The sequence below is a fragment of the Sinocyclocheilus grahami genome, unplaced genomic scaffold, assembly GCF_001515645.1.
Source record: "Sinocyclocheilus grahami isolate Dianchi unplaced genomic scaffold, SAMN03320097.WGS_v1.1 scaffold680.1, whole genome shotgun sequence".
Classification (NCBI taxonomy): domain Eukaryota; kingdom Metazoa; phylum Chordata; class Actinopteri; order Cypriniformes; family Cyprinidae; genus Sinocyclocheilus; species Sinocyclocheilus grahami.
Window position 1 is genome coordinate 415,922 of NW_015505859.1, and position 17,570 is coordinate 433,491.

At 36.2% G+C, this 17,570-nt stretch overlaps 2 protein-coding genes across 2 annotated transcripts in view; one reads left to right on the top strand and one right to left on the bottom strand.

Moving 5' to 3' along the window:
• Nucleotides 1-618: 618 nt before the first annotated feature.
• Nucleotides 619-7,129, top strand: LOC107559262 (transforming growth factor beta-2-like). Its single transcript, XM_016243013.1, has 7 exons — nt 619-649; nt 2,357-2,550; nt 2,738-2,870; nt 2,985-3,095; nt 4,239-4,416; nt 5,915-6,065; nt 6,696-7,129. The coding sequence occupies exons 1-7, from the start codon at nt 619-621 to the stop codon at nt 6,852-6,854; spliced, it is 957 nt and encodes a 318-aa protein (XP_016098499.1). The 3' UTR covers nt 6,855-7,129.
• An 8,844-nt stretch (nt 7,130-15,973) lies between these two features.
• LOC107559263 (potassium channel subfamily K member 2-like) overlaps nt 15,974-17,570 on the bottom strand; it is a 10,812-nt gene continuing 9,215 nt past the window's right edge. The window contains exon 6 of the mRNA XM_016243014.1: nt 15,974-16,946. Coding sequence (XP_016098500.1) covers nt 16,137-16,946 — 810 coding nt within the window. The 3' untranslated portion in view covers nt 15,974-16,136. The remainder of the gene's footprint in view (nt 16,947-17,570) is intronic.

Sequence of the window (17,570 nt, forward strand, 5' to 3'; positions counted from 1 at the left end):
CTCCCTCCCTCTCTCCCTCTGATCTCTCTCTTCCTCCCTCTCTCCCACACACAGCTGCTGTATGTTTTTTTTCTTCCTTTCAGAAACTTTAGGGGCTTTTGTTGAAGAGATGTTTTTGATAGCTCTGAAAGCCTAAGAGTTTTTTAAAATTATAGCAGAGTAGTTAAGTTCACACCTTCAAAGACTTTCTTTGACGTCTGACCTGTTTCTTGATGGTCTAGTTTTTCCCCTCTCTCCGTTTAAATGGATTACTCTTCGCAAAAGATCTATTCTGGTAGGCCAAGCCTAGACTAGCATTTTTTCATTTTGTTTATATTAAATCCAGTTCGACTTTATGCTGCTGGAGACAGTCAGTCTTTGTCATGGGATAATTGTATTTTCCTAAAGCAACTTCAAGGGCTTGATTGAACATTTGGATGGCAGATCTGCTTCTTGACTTGAGGCTGTAAGAAAAGAGAATCAGATCTGACCTGATCTCTTATAGCTATCATGGGAAAGGAGCTGGAGAGTCACTTTAAAAGAAAGTTCTAGCGGTCCTCAGTAAAGGTCCAAGACAAACCACAAGAATTCAAAGCAGCACTTGGAGTTTCTCTCTGAATCATTGGATACCAGACGAGCATGAGGAACTGTTCCGTTTATGACCTTACCGGTAAATACTCAAAACCCCGGGAAGCATGACGGAAAGGCTCTGCTTATAGATTCCATATGGTTTGTAATAGTGCACGCTTGTATTTTGTTTGTTATCACAACATGCACAGAAATCTGGCCAATATTTAACATTTGTTTTACCTGAAGTAGCCTAGCTCAGGCAGGGTGTGAATTACCGAGGGCTTTTGGAAGGGTTTGGGTCTTAGAAAGTAGGCTACTTATACTGTATTGTTTAAGTTCAACATAAGTTTCCAAAAAAAAATTTTTACAATCATTTTAGTATCCCGACGCCTAGCTGTAACGTCGTAGCCCGAGGAGGTTACTATAGCAACGGCGTGCTGCGCGATCAGTTTCTGCTTCGGTTTAGCACAAAATATAAAGCTAAGTAGGCTACTTGTTTCTCACTTTATTGTATATTTGTTTTATAAAAAGATTACAAAAACACTTTAAAAAAAAAAAGTATTTAAGACCGTTCTCGTTTTGCTAACTGTTAGGGATGCCAAAATACGTGCCATAAGCAGTACCTTAAACGTTTGCACCTCGAAAATTACCTTTAGGAAAAAAATCTCCTTTAAGTTAGCGTGGAATTCCCACACTGAGCTCAGCAGTCTTCTAAAAGATTACAAGAGTACACAAATGACATGTCAGGCAGTGTATGAGGGGTAAAAGCTCGCGGCTCGGGCTCACTCACCTGGAGAACACTGAGCGCGACCAGCGCAGCCTACGCACTTTGGGTTTGTCCCATTGCAAGAGACGCGCTCAGTGCGTGCGCCCCGAGGACATCCAGCGGACCGGGCGTTATAGAGGAGCGCACTCAAACATGTGGTTCAAACCGATAACCGCTAGGCTATGCAATGTTTTCTGTTTTTATTTCGCTTTTTAACACAATAATAATAAAATTATCATTAGATCACAAAACAATTTGCCACAATAAAACATAATGTATGAGTAATTATTAGTCCAATGCCATTGTTTTGCAATCTAAATGGTCAAACTTATTTTCATCTTTGTTTTTAATACATTTAGTTATTTTTCTTTTGGATAACCTTTCTTATGCTTTTCTTTAGAGAAATATGTGCCCTGGAAATGAAAAGTGTAAGTTATAAAGTATGAATATCAGTATAAAATGTTAAACAGATTACTGGTCTGTCTCTGGTATTTATTGCTTTGTGTTATGGTACAAAAAAAAAACTGTGATGCAATTTTTCTAATCTGCACAAATCACATATTGCTGAACTAAAAATCTATTTAAAATAATGGTAAAAAAAAAGTACATTGTCAGTAGCTGGTCAAATGTGCTTAATTTTTTAATAGTGTCACAATACAAATCAGTTGTTGTTGCCCTAAAATAAAATAAAATAATAGGATGCTTCATGTAAAATAATTATTAGTTTTATTTTGCTTTTGGGTGAAATATGACCAGGACAAGCTTTTGAGACATTCCCTTACAGTTTATATGTATATTCACAATAAAGGTACAGTGTTGAGCATATCACTGAGGCATATATTTGATCTAACAGCTACTATATATAGTGTACCTATAGTATACAATTTTGTTGCTAATAATAAGGCAGCTTGAGTTCAGTGAGGCCTCTGAGAAGCTGAAAGGGGTTAGTCATTACATCTGCTGCTTTGGAACCAAGGCAAGTTTTATTTCCTTGAGGTTGACCCTCTGAAAACCACGCACAGACCACAAAGTGTAAATAAGGCCAAAGTGAATCCTGCTTTTGTTTCACAGACTCAATCAACCCTGTTCCTCAGAGCCCGTACTTCAGGATAGTGGGCTTCGACGTCACCAACGTGGAGCGAAATTCCAGTACTTTGGTCAAAGCAGAATTTCGCATCTTCAGAGCACCAAACCCACAGGCGCGCACCACAGAGCAGCGTGTGGAAATATACCAGGTGAGAGAATCGCATGTGTTTTTTCCAGACAAAAGGCTTGGGTCGTTCCAAAGATGAGCAGTGAGTGACAGCAGCTGAAAGGGTTTGATTCCTCACATATTTTTTCATGGTGTATAGTGCAAGAAATAGACCAGCAGATGAATGAATGGGTAAATAAGCTTGTGGTTTTTTCCCTTCACACCCACAGATTCTCAAATCTGACGACGTGACAGCACCGTCTCAGAGGTACATCGACTCCAGAACAGTTGAGCCTCAAGCCAAGGGGGCGTGGCTTTCTGTCGACGTCACGGAGACTGTGAAGGAGTGGATGGCCTTCAGAGGTCAGTGAGTTCATCCGGAGGCTTGAACATATATTTACTGCTCAATGAAGCAGAAGAGCAAGTAAAATGAGAAGTATTTCCTTCTCTAAGAAAAATCATCTTTTTCTCTTTTAGAGCGAAATCTCGGGCTCAAGATCAGCGTTCACTGTCCCTGCTGTACATTCATCCCTTCCACAAACAATATCGTCCCTAACAAGAGTGAAGAGTTGGAAGCCAGATTTGCAGGTCATTTTCTCATCAGTCTAAATTTTTATGAAAAACAAGGAAGGCAATCAAGTGGTAGAAAATTAAAAACCTTTTAGGCTAAATTGTTAAAAATGATGTTAGCAAATGCGTTTAGACTATTAACAGCCTTCCTCAGTGTCCAAATCCATTGTGTACAGAAACAATTTGTACTACTTACAATTATTGCTGGTTAACAATTGAGAGTGGCTGCAAACATTCGACTCAAACAACAGCTAAGCATCCTAATATGTCAGAGAATAGTAAAAAAAAATATATATATATATATATACAAATAATAATAATGACGTAATTTAAAAAAAAAAATATATATATATATATAAAATGCACACACAACATGCAACTAAAAATCATAAATCCAGAGAAACTGAGAGTTTTCAAGTGGTCTCTTCATTTTTTCCATGAGCTGTAAGTGCACTATGGAAGCCCATTTCTGCCACTGAATAATAAAAAAACAAGAAAGAGACTTTTTAATCTCACCCTTATGATTTTCTTCTCAGAATTGAGAGGTATAAACTCTCAATATAAACTCTGAGAAAAGTACTCCTGATTTCAAGGAAAAAGTCAGAATTACAAGATTTGTATCAATACTGGACTCCTTTTTTTATTCATTTGTAGTAAATTAGCTGAAAGTGAAAATATTTGTGATTTAATTATAAGTGGTTAAGTATTCTGACAACTAGCCTTTGCTTTTCTTTATATTTTCTCATTAAAATTTACCATATGTTAATTCCATAGTACCATGCATTTTTATTTGACTTATTTGTCTTATATTTCGAGTTACACAGTGCTACAATAAAAGTGTGATTATTTTACTTGTACCGTGAACCCCCAAAAAGTATCTAGATGCTTAAGTTACACTTTTAAAAGTATGAATATCATTGCATTAGATAATAAAATATCAAACAATGTGGTGTTTATTTTAAAGACAGCACAAGCGCATTTTCAAGCAAAATATTTCTTAAAGAAACTTTCGAACTTTAGAAGAAAAGTGCAACACTGAACTCTACAAACATAGTTGACTTTAATTCTTTGAAAACAGTGACATTTTGGCCAACTTCAGTGTCATAGGAAATGCATTGCATCATTTGTTGTTTTTGATATTTTTGATTGATTCCTTCACAGGCATTGATGATGACCTTATAAAGCAGAACAGAAGACCAGGCATGACTAAAGGACAGATTGAATTCAGCACAAAAACTCCCCATTTGATACTAACCCTGCTGCCCACCGACCGTCTGGAGAGTCCCACCAAGAAAAACCGCAAGAAGAGATCAGCAGCAGTCACATCCATATGCTCACGGTACAGAGAGAAAGAGTGCTGGAGTGTGTGTGTGTGTGTGTTTCAAAATATTATTTATTATTGCTTTCTCTGGAATGCTTGATTTTTTTTTTTTTACTGAAATCAGGTATTTTTGTTTCAGATATTTAAGCAATATAATGATTGCTTAACTGTATGATCCATGGCAACATGCGTTAGAAAAGCTAAGCGGAGACTCAAAATGAATGCTAGTATAAAAAACAGTATAAATGGCTTTGAAGGATTTCGGTATTACACTTGCAGTATTTTGGCAAGTCACCTCTATTTATATAGCACTTTATACAATACAGATTGTTTCAAAGCAGCATCACAGTAATAAGCAGGAAAATAACCGAATCAATGATGCAAACTTCATCAAACATGGGACAAATCCAAATTCTGCTGTAAAGCAGCTCTAAAAAGACAATAGTGTCATTATTCAGCTCAAGTCAGTTCAAGTTTTGTTCTGATCCGATAGTGTCTGTCATATATATCAAACCTTTGGCTAGAAGCTCAGAAGTCCCCAGTTAATGCAAGAAAACAAAAGCATTGCATGAGAAACCAATAAAGAACCAATAACGAGGCACTCAGAGCTGGATGAGATTGATCCTAATGTGTGTGCATGTAAAATAGAGGTCTAGATTGTATTGCATCACACACCCACAGAACACATGCTGCGACTCGCCCAGGGAGTGTCACGTCTGATATGCAGTCTGCATCTTGTCTGTCCTGGGAGTAAATGTTCTTTTAATGTGTATTTGTTATGTGGAGTGCTTCCTCTGTGCTAAGCAACATAGAAATGGTCATTAGGGTCACATTTACACCAAATCAGAATTTGTTGCTGGAGTCAAAACTGGACAAGAGTTTTTTAAGGGTTAGTTCACCCAAAAAGGATTCATTTACTCACAAAATGTACAGTGTTGTTCCAAACTGACATGATTTCTTCAATGGAGCACAAAGGGTGAATTATTTATTATTATTTTGTAAGAATATCCTGCCCAGAGTTGTTATTGTTAACTAAAACTAATTGTTAGTTGAAATAAAACTGAAATAAAATAAAATATAAATATTAGATTCAAAACTTTAATGTATTTCGATTAGTTTTGTTTAGTTTAAGTGGAAGCACTGCAATCGGGAAATAACTGGAAATAAAATGAAAAACGATATAGTTATACTTAAAAAAGCAAATATTAAATTGCAGTCTGTTGCTCTTATAAAGCATCTGACTTTGGAAGACTTGGAATATGCAAAAGTTATTGTCTACTTTTATGATATTTTTATGGTGCTTTTTCTTTCCCCATTAATTGTAACTGCATGGAGAAGAACAACTAGAATATAATTCAAACTGTGGTACGCAGAAGAAAGTAAGCCAGACAAGTCATATGTTTGGAATGAGTGTGAGCAGATAATGTTTAAATAAATCATTTTTAAACTCATTTTAGGTAGACTTCTCTTTTAACACAGCATGATGCATTGCAACAAATCATTTTCCTTCCTCCAGGACTGATCAGGGCTGCTGTCTGAGGTCTCTGTACATTGATTTTCGTCGGGACTTGAACTGGAAGTGGATCCACGAACCAAAAGGGTACAAAGCAAATTTCTGTGCAGGGAACTGTCCTTACCTCTGGAGCGCAGACAACCACTACAACATGGTAAATATTGATCAGGCTGAGCATGTTTCACACAAAAAAAGTGGACAGTGTTCAGGACTACCAGCTCAAAGATCACACCACCCTGCATCATATTTGCTGCATGAAATCCAGTGCTTGTTTCTTACTAATTTGGGGCTGCTGATTACAAAAGTAGTATCTGTTTTGCTCTAGCACATCACACTTTCTCACAAAATCTGATATGCATTTTGTAGCATTTTTGCTGTCAACAAACTGCAACAAAGAGATTATTGCTTTCTTCCTCTAAACAAATATTTGTTCAATTCTCAGCCCATTTTCACATGTGTGATTTATTATTGATTCTAAAAACATAATTTTTTGGACTAATCCTAAATCCCCTTTTTTCACTCTTTTGCAGATTGTATGTTAAATGATGCATTTTGAATACTCCTCTTGTCATTAAAAAAGAAACTTTTGACACTTGAATGCTTGATTTAGATATTTTGATAAGTGCATTATAGCTGATACATGTGTATAATTTGAGAAATATAGCAAAACTACATTTTCTAATCAAACTTGTGCAGTGTTGGACAGAGTTCGCTCTAAAATGTTGCGTTTAGATGTTGCTTTCCATGTCTGCTTACAGTGTTTCTCTGTCTGTCTTCCTTTTAGATTCTCCCGCTGTATAATAAAATGAATCCAGAGGCATCAGCATCTCCGTGTTGTGTTCCTCAGGACCTGGAGCCCCTCACCATCGTTTATTTCCTAGGCCGAACCTCTCGTGTGGAACAGCTCTCCAACATGGTGGTCCGGTCCTGCAAGTGCCGTTGAAGCAGTGGAGAGGGAAGACATAAAGATCTCAGACAGAGGACAGGACGCAGGTGCATTAGAGAGAGCAAACTTAACATCTCAATGAAAGGCATCTTAAAGGGATACTCCTCCCAAAAATGAAATTTGTCATCATTTACTCACCCTCACATCATTCCAAATTTGTATGCATTTCTTTCTTCTGGCAAACATCAAAGAAAAGGTTCTGAAGAATGTTGCGAACCAAACATTGGACCCCATTGACTTCCAATGTGACACTGAGACATTTTTCAAAATATCTTCTTTTATTGTCTACAGAAGAAAGGAATGACATTTTATTTTTGGGTGAACTATACCTACAAACTTGTGGGATGAGAAATGGCGTATAATCATACATCAAGCATCTTCAATACAGGAACCGTCTCCTGCATTGGTAATAGTCTAATAAATAAGCTTTTTTGTCTAATATTTCCTCGCATTTTCAGTATCGCAACAGTGACACACAAAATACACACCAGCAGTGCATCCTTTTTAGATTTTGTACGAAGTTTACTGTAGATCAGTTTATATTTTTGCAAATGTAAATAGTTTTTGGTGATGTTTATATGTGTTTATTTGCTAAATGCAATACATTTTGATTATATAATAATATTTTGGGGCCTTTTTATTCATTTTTGTCACATTTCTAGAAGTTTCTCGAAGTAGATTATTGGCTGTGGCTTACAGTTTATTCATTCATTATACAGCCCAGCAAGTGGCCTACTCTCAAGGTTTCCTTTTCTTCTTCAAACGATAACTGTGTGGTCTGCACTCGCTGAAAATGCAGATTTGACTAGTGGACTCACCAGCCAGATGCGGTTCGAGGTTAGAAAATCTCCGACGTAAACAGGATGTGAACAATTTCCAGACACTGACCACTCATGGAACACCAAATTTAAATGCTTGGGGTTCAGGGTTTGTGGTGACATAGCAGAAAGAACAGTGGGCGAAAAGCGGGCCGATCCACTGAGTCGAAATCACCTGTAGGACGCGTTTCAAACGCACCACGTGATGGCTTTGATTTGACGTAAACAGGATGTGAACAATTTCCAGACACTGACCACTCATGGAACACCAAATTTAAATGCTTGGGGTTCAGGGTTTGTGGTGACATGGCAGAAAGAACAGTGGGCGAAAAGCGGGCCGATCCACTGAGTCGAAATCGCCTGTAGGACGCGTTTCAAACGCACCACGTGATGGCTTTGATTTGTATAATCTGGCAATGCCATCCACACCCTATAATGCTGAGCGATATAATTTTGTCTGATGTGTGGGAAGTCAGAAAGAATGTTGACTTGGCCTACATATCGCCTGTTTGTTTTCATTCCTCCTATGAAGTTTCGACATGTCCTTTAAAAACCTATAGCTGCTGGCATGGCGTTAAAAGTTTGTTTTTGAGTGAAAAGCACTGCTTAAATGTTTATCTGTGGCCGGTGAGAATGATCTGTAGGGAATGACAGGGTTTCTGTGTTTGGCTGCCAGAGATAAAACAAGCAAATTTCTGTCTCTCGCTCAGTGAAAACAACTTTTATAACTTAAAAGGAAATGGGGGATGCAAAGGGAGAGAGGGAGAGCTTATTGTTACATAACAGTCCTTAAAATGAATCGACAAAAGTACTTATTGTCACTTACGCAACGTTGACTCAGCGTCCTCTGCAAAAGTGCAAATACGAAACCTCGGGGCAGGAAAGAGGACGATCAGCCGTCTGAGGGCCGTGTGGTTTGGGAGAGCAGCTTCGGGACACATGGTTTTGATGGGGTGTGAATGTGCACAAGTGTTGTGAGAGTTACACTGGAGTCTAGACACAGCAGACTGTGATCTCAGTTATCAGACATTGGTTGAATCCTTTCTGAGGTTGAATGTGCTCATAATCATAAATATTTAATCTAATATTGTCCAAACCCAATATGACCGTCTCACCAACTGAGAGCAGTGTTTTTTGTTTGTCACTGATAACCAAGTGAAAAAGAATTACTCTTAAATGTATTCAAAATGTGCTTTAAATTCAGGTAGTATATTTATAGTACAATTGTACATGCATTGCAATATATTTTTTTAAAGTATACTAGGAGTACTTTGGTTATAAATATATGCTTAGTTAAGCTTTTAAGAAATATGCTAAAACACAGGCATACTTTGTGACATTTTAGTGTTTTTACAGAAAACATACTTATTTTACTCTTATATTTTATGTTTACTTCCTGTAAGAACATAATAAAATGATTCAGCTTGGGTTTAAAGTATATGTATCTTATTTATTACCATATTTAGACCTACTACAATATATTTTAAATATTTAAGTATTTAACAGTAAAGTATATTAATTCACTCACACATTGTACATTACAGCTATAAAATATGCAAGTGTATTCTTACATTGTATCAACTTATAATGTATTAGAAATATAATTTTGTCAACTATACCTTAGTAATAAGCCTAAAATCAATGTTGTTTCAATGTTTGTACTTACAAAAGAATACTTACAAATGAGTTTTTGTCTGATTATTCTATTAATAAGTGTTAGAACCATAAAAGAAGAAACCACATTTTCCATATCATTTCTAGGTTAAAAAATGAAAAATTAATGAACGCAAAAGTACACGGACCGAGTAGTGTATTTTAATCTCATATCAATGAATCTCAAAGGTTTCATTCTGGCTGACATATTTTTTAATAAAGTGTCTATTGGGGCTCTTGAGTGTGATGCTAACTTTGGATTCAGCACCTCTGTTGCAGAGATTTTAAAATCGGACCTAATGGAGGGTGATTGCATCAGCCGCTGTGTTGTCTTGAAAGAAAATATTAGCAAAGTGTCCATTCCAGGTGGTTAATTTCTGTGCTTCCTTTGAGTCATTCATGGAAATATCTGTTTTCTTTTTAATTGTTTTTGTTTTTGGGGAAAGCTGCAGGACCTTGGCCTAGTTGTCCTGCTACATGGCACATGCCATTTTGTATGACCTCGTTTCCTTAAATATCTGCAACAGAGGTGAAGGATACCATAGAGCCATAGACAGATTAATGGGAAATACCCTAGGTTAAAATAATGTAGCCTGTAATACACATACAGGTGCATCTCAATAAATTAGAAAGTCATGGAAAAGTTCATTTATTTCAATAATTCAACTCAAATTGTGAAACTTGTGTATTAAATAAATTCAGTGCAGACAGACTGAAGTAGTTTAAGTCTTTGGTTCTTTTAATTGTGATGATTTTGTCTCACATTTAACAAAAACCCACCAATTCACTATCTCAACAACTTAGAATACTTCATAAGACCAATAAAAAAAAAAAAGAACCAAAGACTTAAACTACTTCAGTCTGTGTGCATTGAATTTATTTAATACACGAGTTTCACAATTTGAGTTGAATTACTAATTCTAATTTATTGAGATGCACCTGTAGGTTGCTTTATTGCTTTGAATAACAATATCAGTGACTTTGGGATTGAACTCTGTGGTGTTGTTTGGCCTCTTCTAACCTTATGTTCAGTGTAACACAGAGAGCTGTATTGTGACGACAGACAAGAGGATAAAAATGGACGCTCATGTCAAGCTTGATGAGGATATAGTCAAAGCTTTAAAATGTAAATAAACTGAGAACAGTCAGATAAATTCTAATGCATATGTATGCAAATTAGAATACATATGATATTCAAAAACACCACTCAAAACCACTGATTAATTATTTGTCCTTTTACAGACCCTGTGATGAAATACCACGGTGTCTGAATTGCAAACCCTCAAATGCAGAAAATGCAACAAGTTGTACTCAAAGAAAAGTGACCCTCCACTTAAGATGGTTACATTTCAAATTTTCTGTTTCTTTGTTTGGTTCAGATATTTGCAGGCTTAACTTGGGTTTGTAAAAATGCACTATATGCACTTCTGTGCTTTATTCATTCATTCAATTATTTATTTATTTGGTGCAAATAAATTGCATTGTAATGCATTTTAACAACTAAATATATTAATATATATTACAATTATCTTAAAATTGAGTATATCTGAAAGAACACAACATACAGTACTTAAAGTTGCTCCAAAATAACACACTTAATATGCACTTAGTATAGTAGAATTAAAATATAATAAGTACAACTTATACAAGTTGTACAATAATATTAGTTCAACTTCAGTGTATTTCTTTTTTACCTGAGTACTTTTTTATTAATGTTTTAAATCAGTTTTCATTTTTATATTTTCCTTTTCATTTTACGCTAAAGTTATTTTGTTTTTTTGGTAGTTGTATTTTATAGAGTATCTCTGTATAGATTTTATTCATTTTAATTTCAGTTTTTTAGTAAATCAAGTTAACTAACTACTTTGGCAACTAGCTGAAACAAAAAAAACATGTTTTTATTGTAATTCATGTTATTTTATATCTATATATATATATATATATATATATATGTGTATTAGTAACTTTCTTTTTTTTATTGGTTTTAGTTTTTTGGGTAACTATAATAACCTGCATGAAACTCTGATCTGATTAGACCGATATACTGAAAATTGCTTTGTAAATATGCAAACTTCAGCACAAAAGGAAGCCAGGATCCTAGATGTGATGTTCTAAACTCTAGACTTTTATGGGGCACCATGACCACTTATCTTCTTCCAGAATCCGGGACAGTCACAGATTTTGAAAAGGTAATAAATATTTATAAACTCTAATCACTAACAATAATTTTTCAAATGATCTCTTTGGCATTACTGATTGAGTCTTTGTTTGTCTTTGTCTGAAGCAGAGTCTGGATGGAGAGGTAAATCAAGCTACTTTGGCAACTAGCTGAAACAAAAAAAACATGTTTTTATTGTAATTCATGTTATTTTATATCTATATATATATATATATATATATGTGTATTAGTAACTTTCTTTTTTTTATTGGTTTTAGTTTTTTGGGTAACTATAATAACCTGCATGAAACTCTGATCTGATTAGACCGATATACTGAAAATTGCTTTGTAAATATGCAAACTTCAGCACAAAAGGAAGCCAGGATCCTAGATGTGATGTTCTAAACTCTAGACTTTTATGGGGCACCATGACCACTTATCTTCTTCCAGAATCCGGGACAGTCACAGATTTTGAAAAGGTAATAAATATTTATAAACTCTAATCACTAACAATAATTTTTCAAATGATCTCTTTGGCATTACTGATTGAGTCTTTGTTTGTCTTTGTCTGAAGCAGAGTCTGGATGGAGAGACAGACAGATATTCTGGCAGCTCATGGCTATAAACAGGAAGATTCTTGGCCATAGCAGAGTGTGTGAGTACTCGTACAACAGACCTTAATAAACATCCACTTCAGCACTTACAATATGGCTTCTGAATGCATACATGAATAGAAAAAGCACTTATTCATAGTTTATATATTTATAGAGTCTAGAGGAGACGGTGAATGTTGCTTCACACCTACATGATATATAAAGCTAATGTAAAGCTATAGATAATGCCACAATATAGAACCTGAAACTCTTTAAGTTCGTTTTATTTTAGTCACCTCAGGATGCCAACCTATTGCAAACTTATGCTAGGTTAATTTTATGTTATATAATAGTTTATCAAACATATACTGTAGTTTTCACCATCTCATGCTTTGAGAAATGTTATAGAACCCTTGTGGAATGTGACAAAGATTACTGTATTTGCCAATGAGAAAAAACTAGAAAGAGAAGAACAGAGAAAGCATTTAGAAAAAGCTATAACTGATTTGAATTAAAGCATTATGTCATTTAGGGTGTATTTTGTAAGACTACTGGGTTCCTGACATCTCACGACATAAACAAAGGTTGGTGTTATTGAAATTTTCGACCCATAATGCCCAGAAGCTAATCTGTGGATGAGCTCTCCGGCCAAAAGTGAATCAGGTTTTTAAATGTAAACCGTAGCATGGACACACCAATTAAGTGGTTAAGAAATGACTTGATGTCCTCTTAAACAACTTCATAGTTAGATTTTGTTTTTGACTCATTACTGTTGATGGTGGAAATTTAATTTGTTTTGACTTTTCTAGCCTCTGTCTATATAAATGTGTTTTTTTTTGCTAATCAACAACAGTGATATTGATGCTTCAGAAGTACAAATTTTGTGGTCTCACTTGCTGTTTAAAAGCATAAACTTTCATTTCCCCTTTTGCGGTGTCAAAAACAGTAAAGCAAATCATTCTAATGTTCTCCTACATACAAACCAGCACTCCACCTCATTGCCAAGGTTTGTGTATTCTTTCAATTCAGAATGCAAAATCTCCAACCACACAAATGGAAATGATCAAATCAGAAAAACAGCCATGGAATATATGACCTGATGTTATGTTCATGCAGTGAAGCTGATGAGATGTAAAGTGTTGGATGTGTTGGGGTTACTTGTCTTGCATCCTGTTTCTACATCATCAACTCCCAAGACAAAAAAGATATTTGAGAACGCAATTATGCAGTTACTTAGAATTTTCTCTGCCAAAATATCTGAACAGTATATCTGGTTCAACAGTGCTAAAAGCAAGTGGAAATTATAGAGTAAATGTACTAGAAGACTTTTCTGGACAGTTATGTCTACGAGATAATCTGAATTTAATATTGTACCTTTGCTTAAGCAGGGGTTCTCAACACTTGCACTCGAGGTTCACTTTCCTGCAGAGTTTCACTCCAACCTTCATCAAAGCTTGTTCAGGTGTGTTTGATCAGGGTTGGAGCGAAACTCTGCAGGAAAGTGAACCTCAAATCCAAGTGTTGAAAACCCCTGCTTCAGTGGTTATATGTTGTTTGATGGTACCATGCTATGAGGAAATATGCCATACTCATCTATGCAGATTAAATGATTTGTGTTTCTGTTTCTGGCTTGATAGATGGCTTTTACTGCCTGGAGTGAACTGTCAGCATTCAGTTCTGCTGTGTATATCTCTTTAAACGGATATTAATGTTTGTTGTTCAAAATCAAATCATTTTTCCACCCTGGTTTGAACTCTTTCAGAGTTTTGACAGGTTTTATTGAAGTTCCTAAACCGGCGATTCATTCATTCCATGATTACCTTACTCTGTACAAGATTATGGAACACAGCTTTTATTCATAAACGTTTTTTTAAACATAATTATATAGTTGAACATTTTTTTCGTTAACACTAAACTGCTTGTCATGTTTTCCAAGACAAAAACATCCAAGTCCAGGTGTGTCACCGGCCGCTTCTGAAGCATTTCCACTCAGAAATCGATTACAGTCACGCACAGGTTACGAAGAACAGCCTCTGGTTCGAGACTTCGGTGTTCTGAGTGTAGAACTTGTGTTAGGTGGGGCTGACGTGTAGAGGTAGAATTTAAGGGTGCTTTGGAAGCCCTGCGGAAAAGCTCCTCTGTAAACCACCACCATGTGTTTGTCCTCTTCCCTCTAAATACCCCCTTCACTCTGCAACCGGCATTTATCCCCACAGCCAGAGCCTTACAAAAGCCATTCCTGAATCTGTCTCAGGCTGGGACATACTCGCTTCTTCTCTCATTCACCTCGTCTTCCCACACCAAGGGCATTTAAATGCTCATCTAGCTCCTGCTGTGCAAATTCAACATCGAAATTGCTTCTCTGTAAACATTGTTTGTGTACATGCTGTAAAATGTGTTTGGGTAGATGTATAGATGTCGGCTCTGGAAAGTGAGCAGTGTGTTCAGAGCAGGTCTGTGTGTGTGTGTGTGTGTGTAAGCCACAAGCTGCAGGGCAAATATAACATTTGTACAAACATCCGACTGATTTATGCTCTAAGCATTTTTTTTTTAAATAATGGAATACAACTTGAGAAAACTTTGAGATTTGCCCAGTTCTGATCACCACAAGAGGGCGCTTACAAATGGGTTCGAGTTAACCAGTTGAACCTTGAAATGGAGCGGGTTAGCTCCTACTGGAAGATTCTGAAACTACATCATCCAACCAAAAACACATTTCCATGGATGGAAGTTCCAAAGTAGACATGTAATAATAATAATAAGCTTGCTATTTTCTATAGGTATTTTAGATCTCCTTTGTCTGAAATCAGCTGTGATGTACAAAAAACAAATGAAACATCAACAACCAAAACATTGTTTTCATGACAAAATTATAACCAATTTGGCACACAAAATGACATTTCAATAAATAATGTGCATCTTACAACAAATTGTCTCCTATTTCCTCAAAGTATATCATGCAAAATATCGACTGTATTTTTTGTATAACTAAATCATATAACTATAATACTAAAAAACTACTAGGGGAATATTAAGCAATTCAAGACACTACAAATAAAATATCACTCCTAAAACATAACAGCATTTACCATTGACATTTTTGTGGTTACAGTTCAAAACACTAACATATTACACTGACATCATACAATTTACAGTGAATTCATAATATTAAATATTATGACTACAATATGACAAATGGTGGCAGTGACAAATGAAACATTAAAACAAACATCTGATTTGCTGAATAATCACAATGCTGAAATGTCCTCAAATTGGAAAATGTAATTGTGGGATAGGCTGCAGCGCTACAGTGTGCTCTATTGTATATTGCACATGTCAGCAAATGTTGTAGGCCTTCTGGGCATTAGACCTTATGCACTACTGTTTAAAAGTTTGGGGTCAGGATTTTATTTTTTAAGAAGAAGAAATTCATATTTGTATTCAGCAAAGATGCATTCAATTGATTTAAAGTGACAGCATTTACAGAATAATGTTCCAAACATTTGTTTCAAATAAATGCGGTTACTTTGAAAAAAAAAATCACTGTATCATTGTTTCCACAAGCAGCACAACTGTTTTTAAAATTAATAATAGTAACTGTTTCTTGAGCTGCAAATCAGCATATTAGAATGATTTCTGAGAGATCACATGCCACTGAAGACTGGAGTAATGATGCTGAAAATTCAGCTTTGCATCACAGGAATAAATTACATTTTCGAATACATTACAATAGAAAACAGTTATTCTGAACTGTGTTAAAAAAAACATTTCACAATATTACTGTTTTACTGTATTTTTGATCAAATAAACGCAGCCTTGGACATTAAAAAAAATAATAATTAAAAAGTCTTATCCTAAACTTTTGACACGTACATACTGCACAAATGTTAGTATGCTATTCTGAACAAAGCCACTTTATGTTTGCCTGGGAGGCAATAAATTGTTTTTCATTTAAGCTATATTTACATGCATATTTGTGATGGTCTACATCAGTCATGTTTGGCATCTTCAAACTGAGATGCTGAACGCTAACAGCCCTTGGTCAAATGCTTAATTGTCAGGTTGGAGGTGGAGGTGTTGGAGGGTGTGATGGAGGTTGTAGTTCACTACTGATCTCCCTCTGCAGTCCGATAGGATATTGTCTCGTCATGCTCCTCCTCTTGGCTTTGCGTTGGCGGTTCTGTCCAGCCGGTTTGATCCGATCACTAAGAGTGTCTGAGGACTCATCAATGTACGCCAGGTTCTCGCCAAAGAAGTCCAGAAGGGAGGGATGAGGTGGACTGCAGCTATCAACCACGACGACAGGAACATCCTTCTGACTTCCCAGTGATCTGAGAGTCCCTTCAGCTCCAGATTCCAGGTCTTCTGAGTTACGGGAATTTGAATCATATTCATATTCAGACCAGGATTCCGACGGGGTCTCGGATCCAGAGACTGATCCTGTTCCAGATTCTGAAGGGGACCTGGAAATGGCTCTGGACCCGGGTCTTGATGGTGGTTTCAGCTCTAACCTTGAGACAGATCTTGATGCTGGTCTCACCTCATACGCCCCATCTAACCTACACCACGACCTGGATCGGGACAGCGCTTCAGACCTGATATCAGACCCTGGGGTGTACTTGCATGCAGGCCATCCGAGAATCAGGTGTCCATTCTCTCGGACAACATCGGCATCAAGGGAGATCCCATGAGCAAATCCCGCCGCGCTCAGACTTGGGTGGCGATGATGGCGGTGACGCTTCCGTCTACGTCGCCGCTGGAGCTGAAAGGGGTCATTGAGATCCAGTGGCACAGGAATACGGAAGTCCATGGACATGTTCTGGATGTTCTGAGTCCAGTCTGTTGCATGAGCTCTCAACTCCTCCATCTAAAAGAAAAACACAGTACCATAAAAAAAAATATTTTTGCAGTACAATAGTAAGGTGGTGGTTAATAACACCATAAAAAATACACAAAATGTTGCCATACCATTTCTTAACAAACTATCATTTGGGTCATACATACTATACACTATCGTTCAAACGTTTGGGGTAAGGTTTTACATTTTATTTTATTTTTTGATCAAAAATACAAAAATAAAAACATTTATAATGTTACAACAGATTTCTGTTTCAAATAAATGCTATTTTTTACTTTCAAATAAATGTATTTACTGTCACTTTTGCACACTTTAATGGATCCTTACTAAAAGTGTAATGAAAGTATTAAAGGGGTCATATGATGCTATTTTAAAGATCATTATTTTGTGTATTTGGTGTAACAATATACTGACATGCTTTAATGTTCAAAAAACACATTTTTCAAATACTGTACATTATTGTAGGTCCTCTATGCCCCGCCTCTCTCAAACACTCATTTTCAACAAAGCCCTTTTTTTTTTAAATAGCTTTTGTGCACAGCCATCCTTGTACTCTTCTAGGTTTAAAAAACTGTCCTCCATAAAATGAGTTGCACAAATTCGAACATCTGGGTTGTGCTGTTCTGTTGTAAA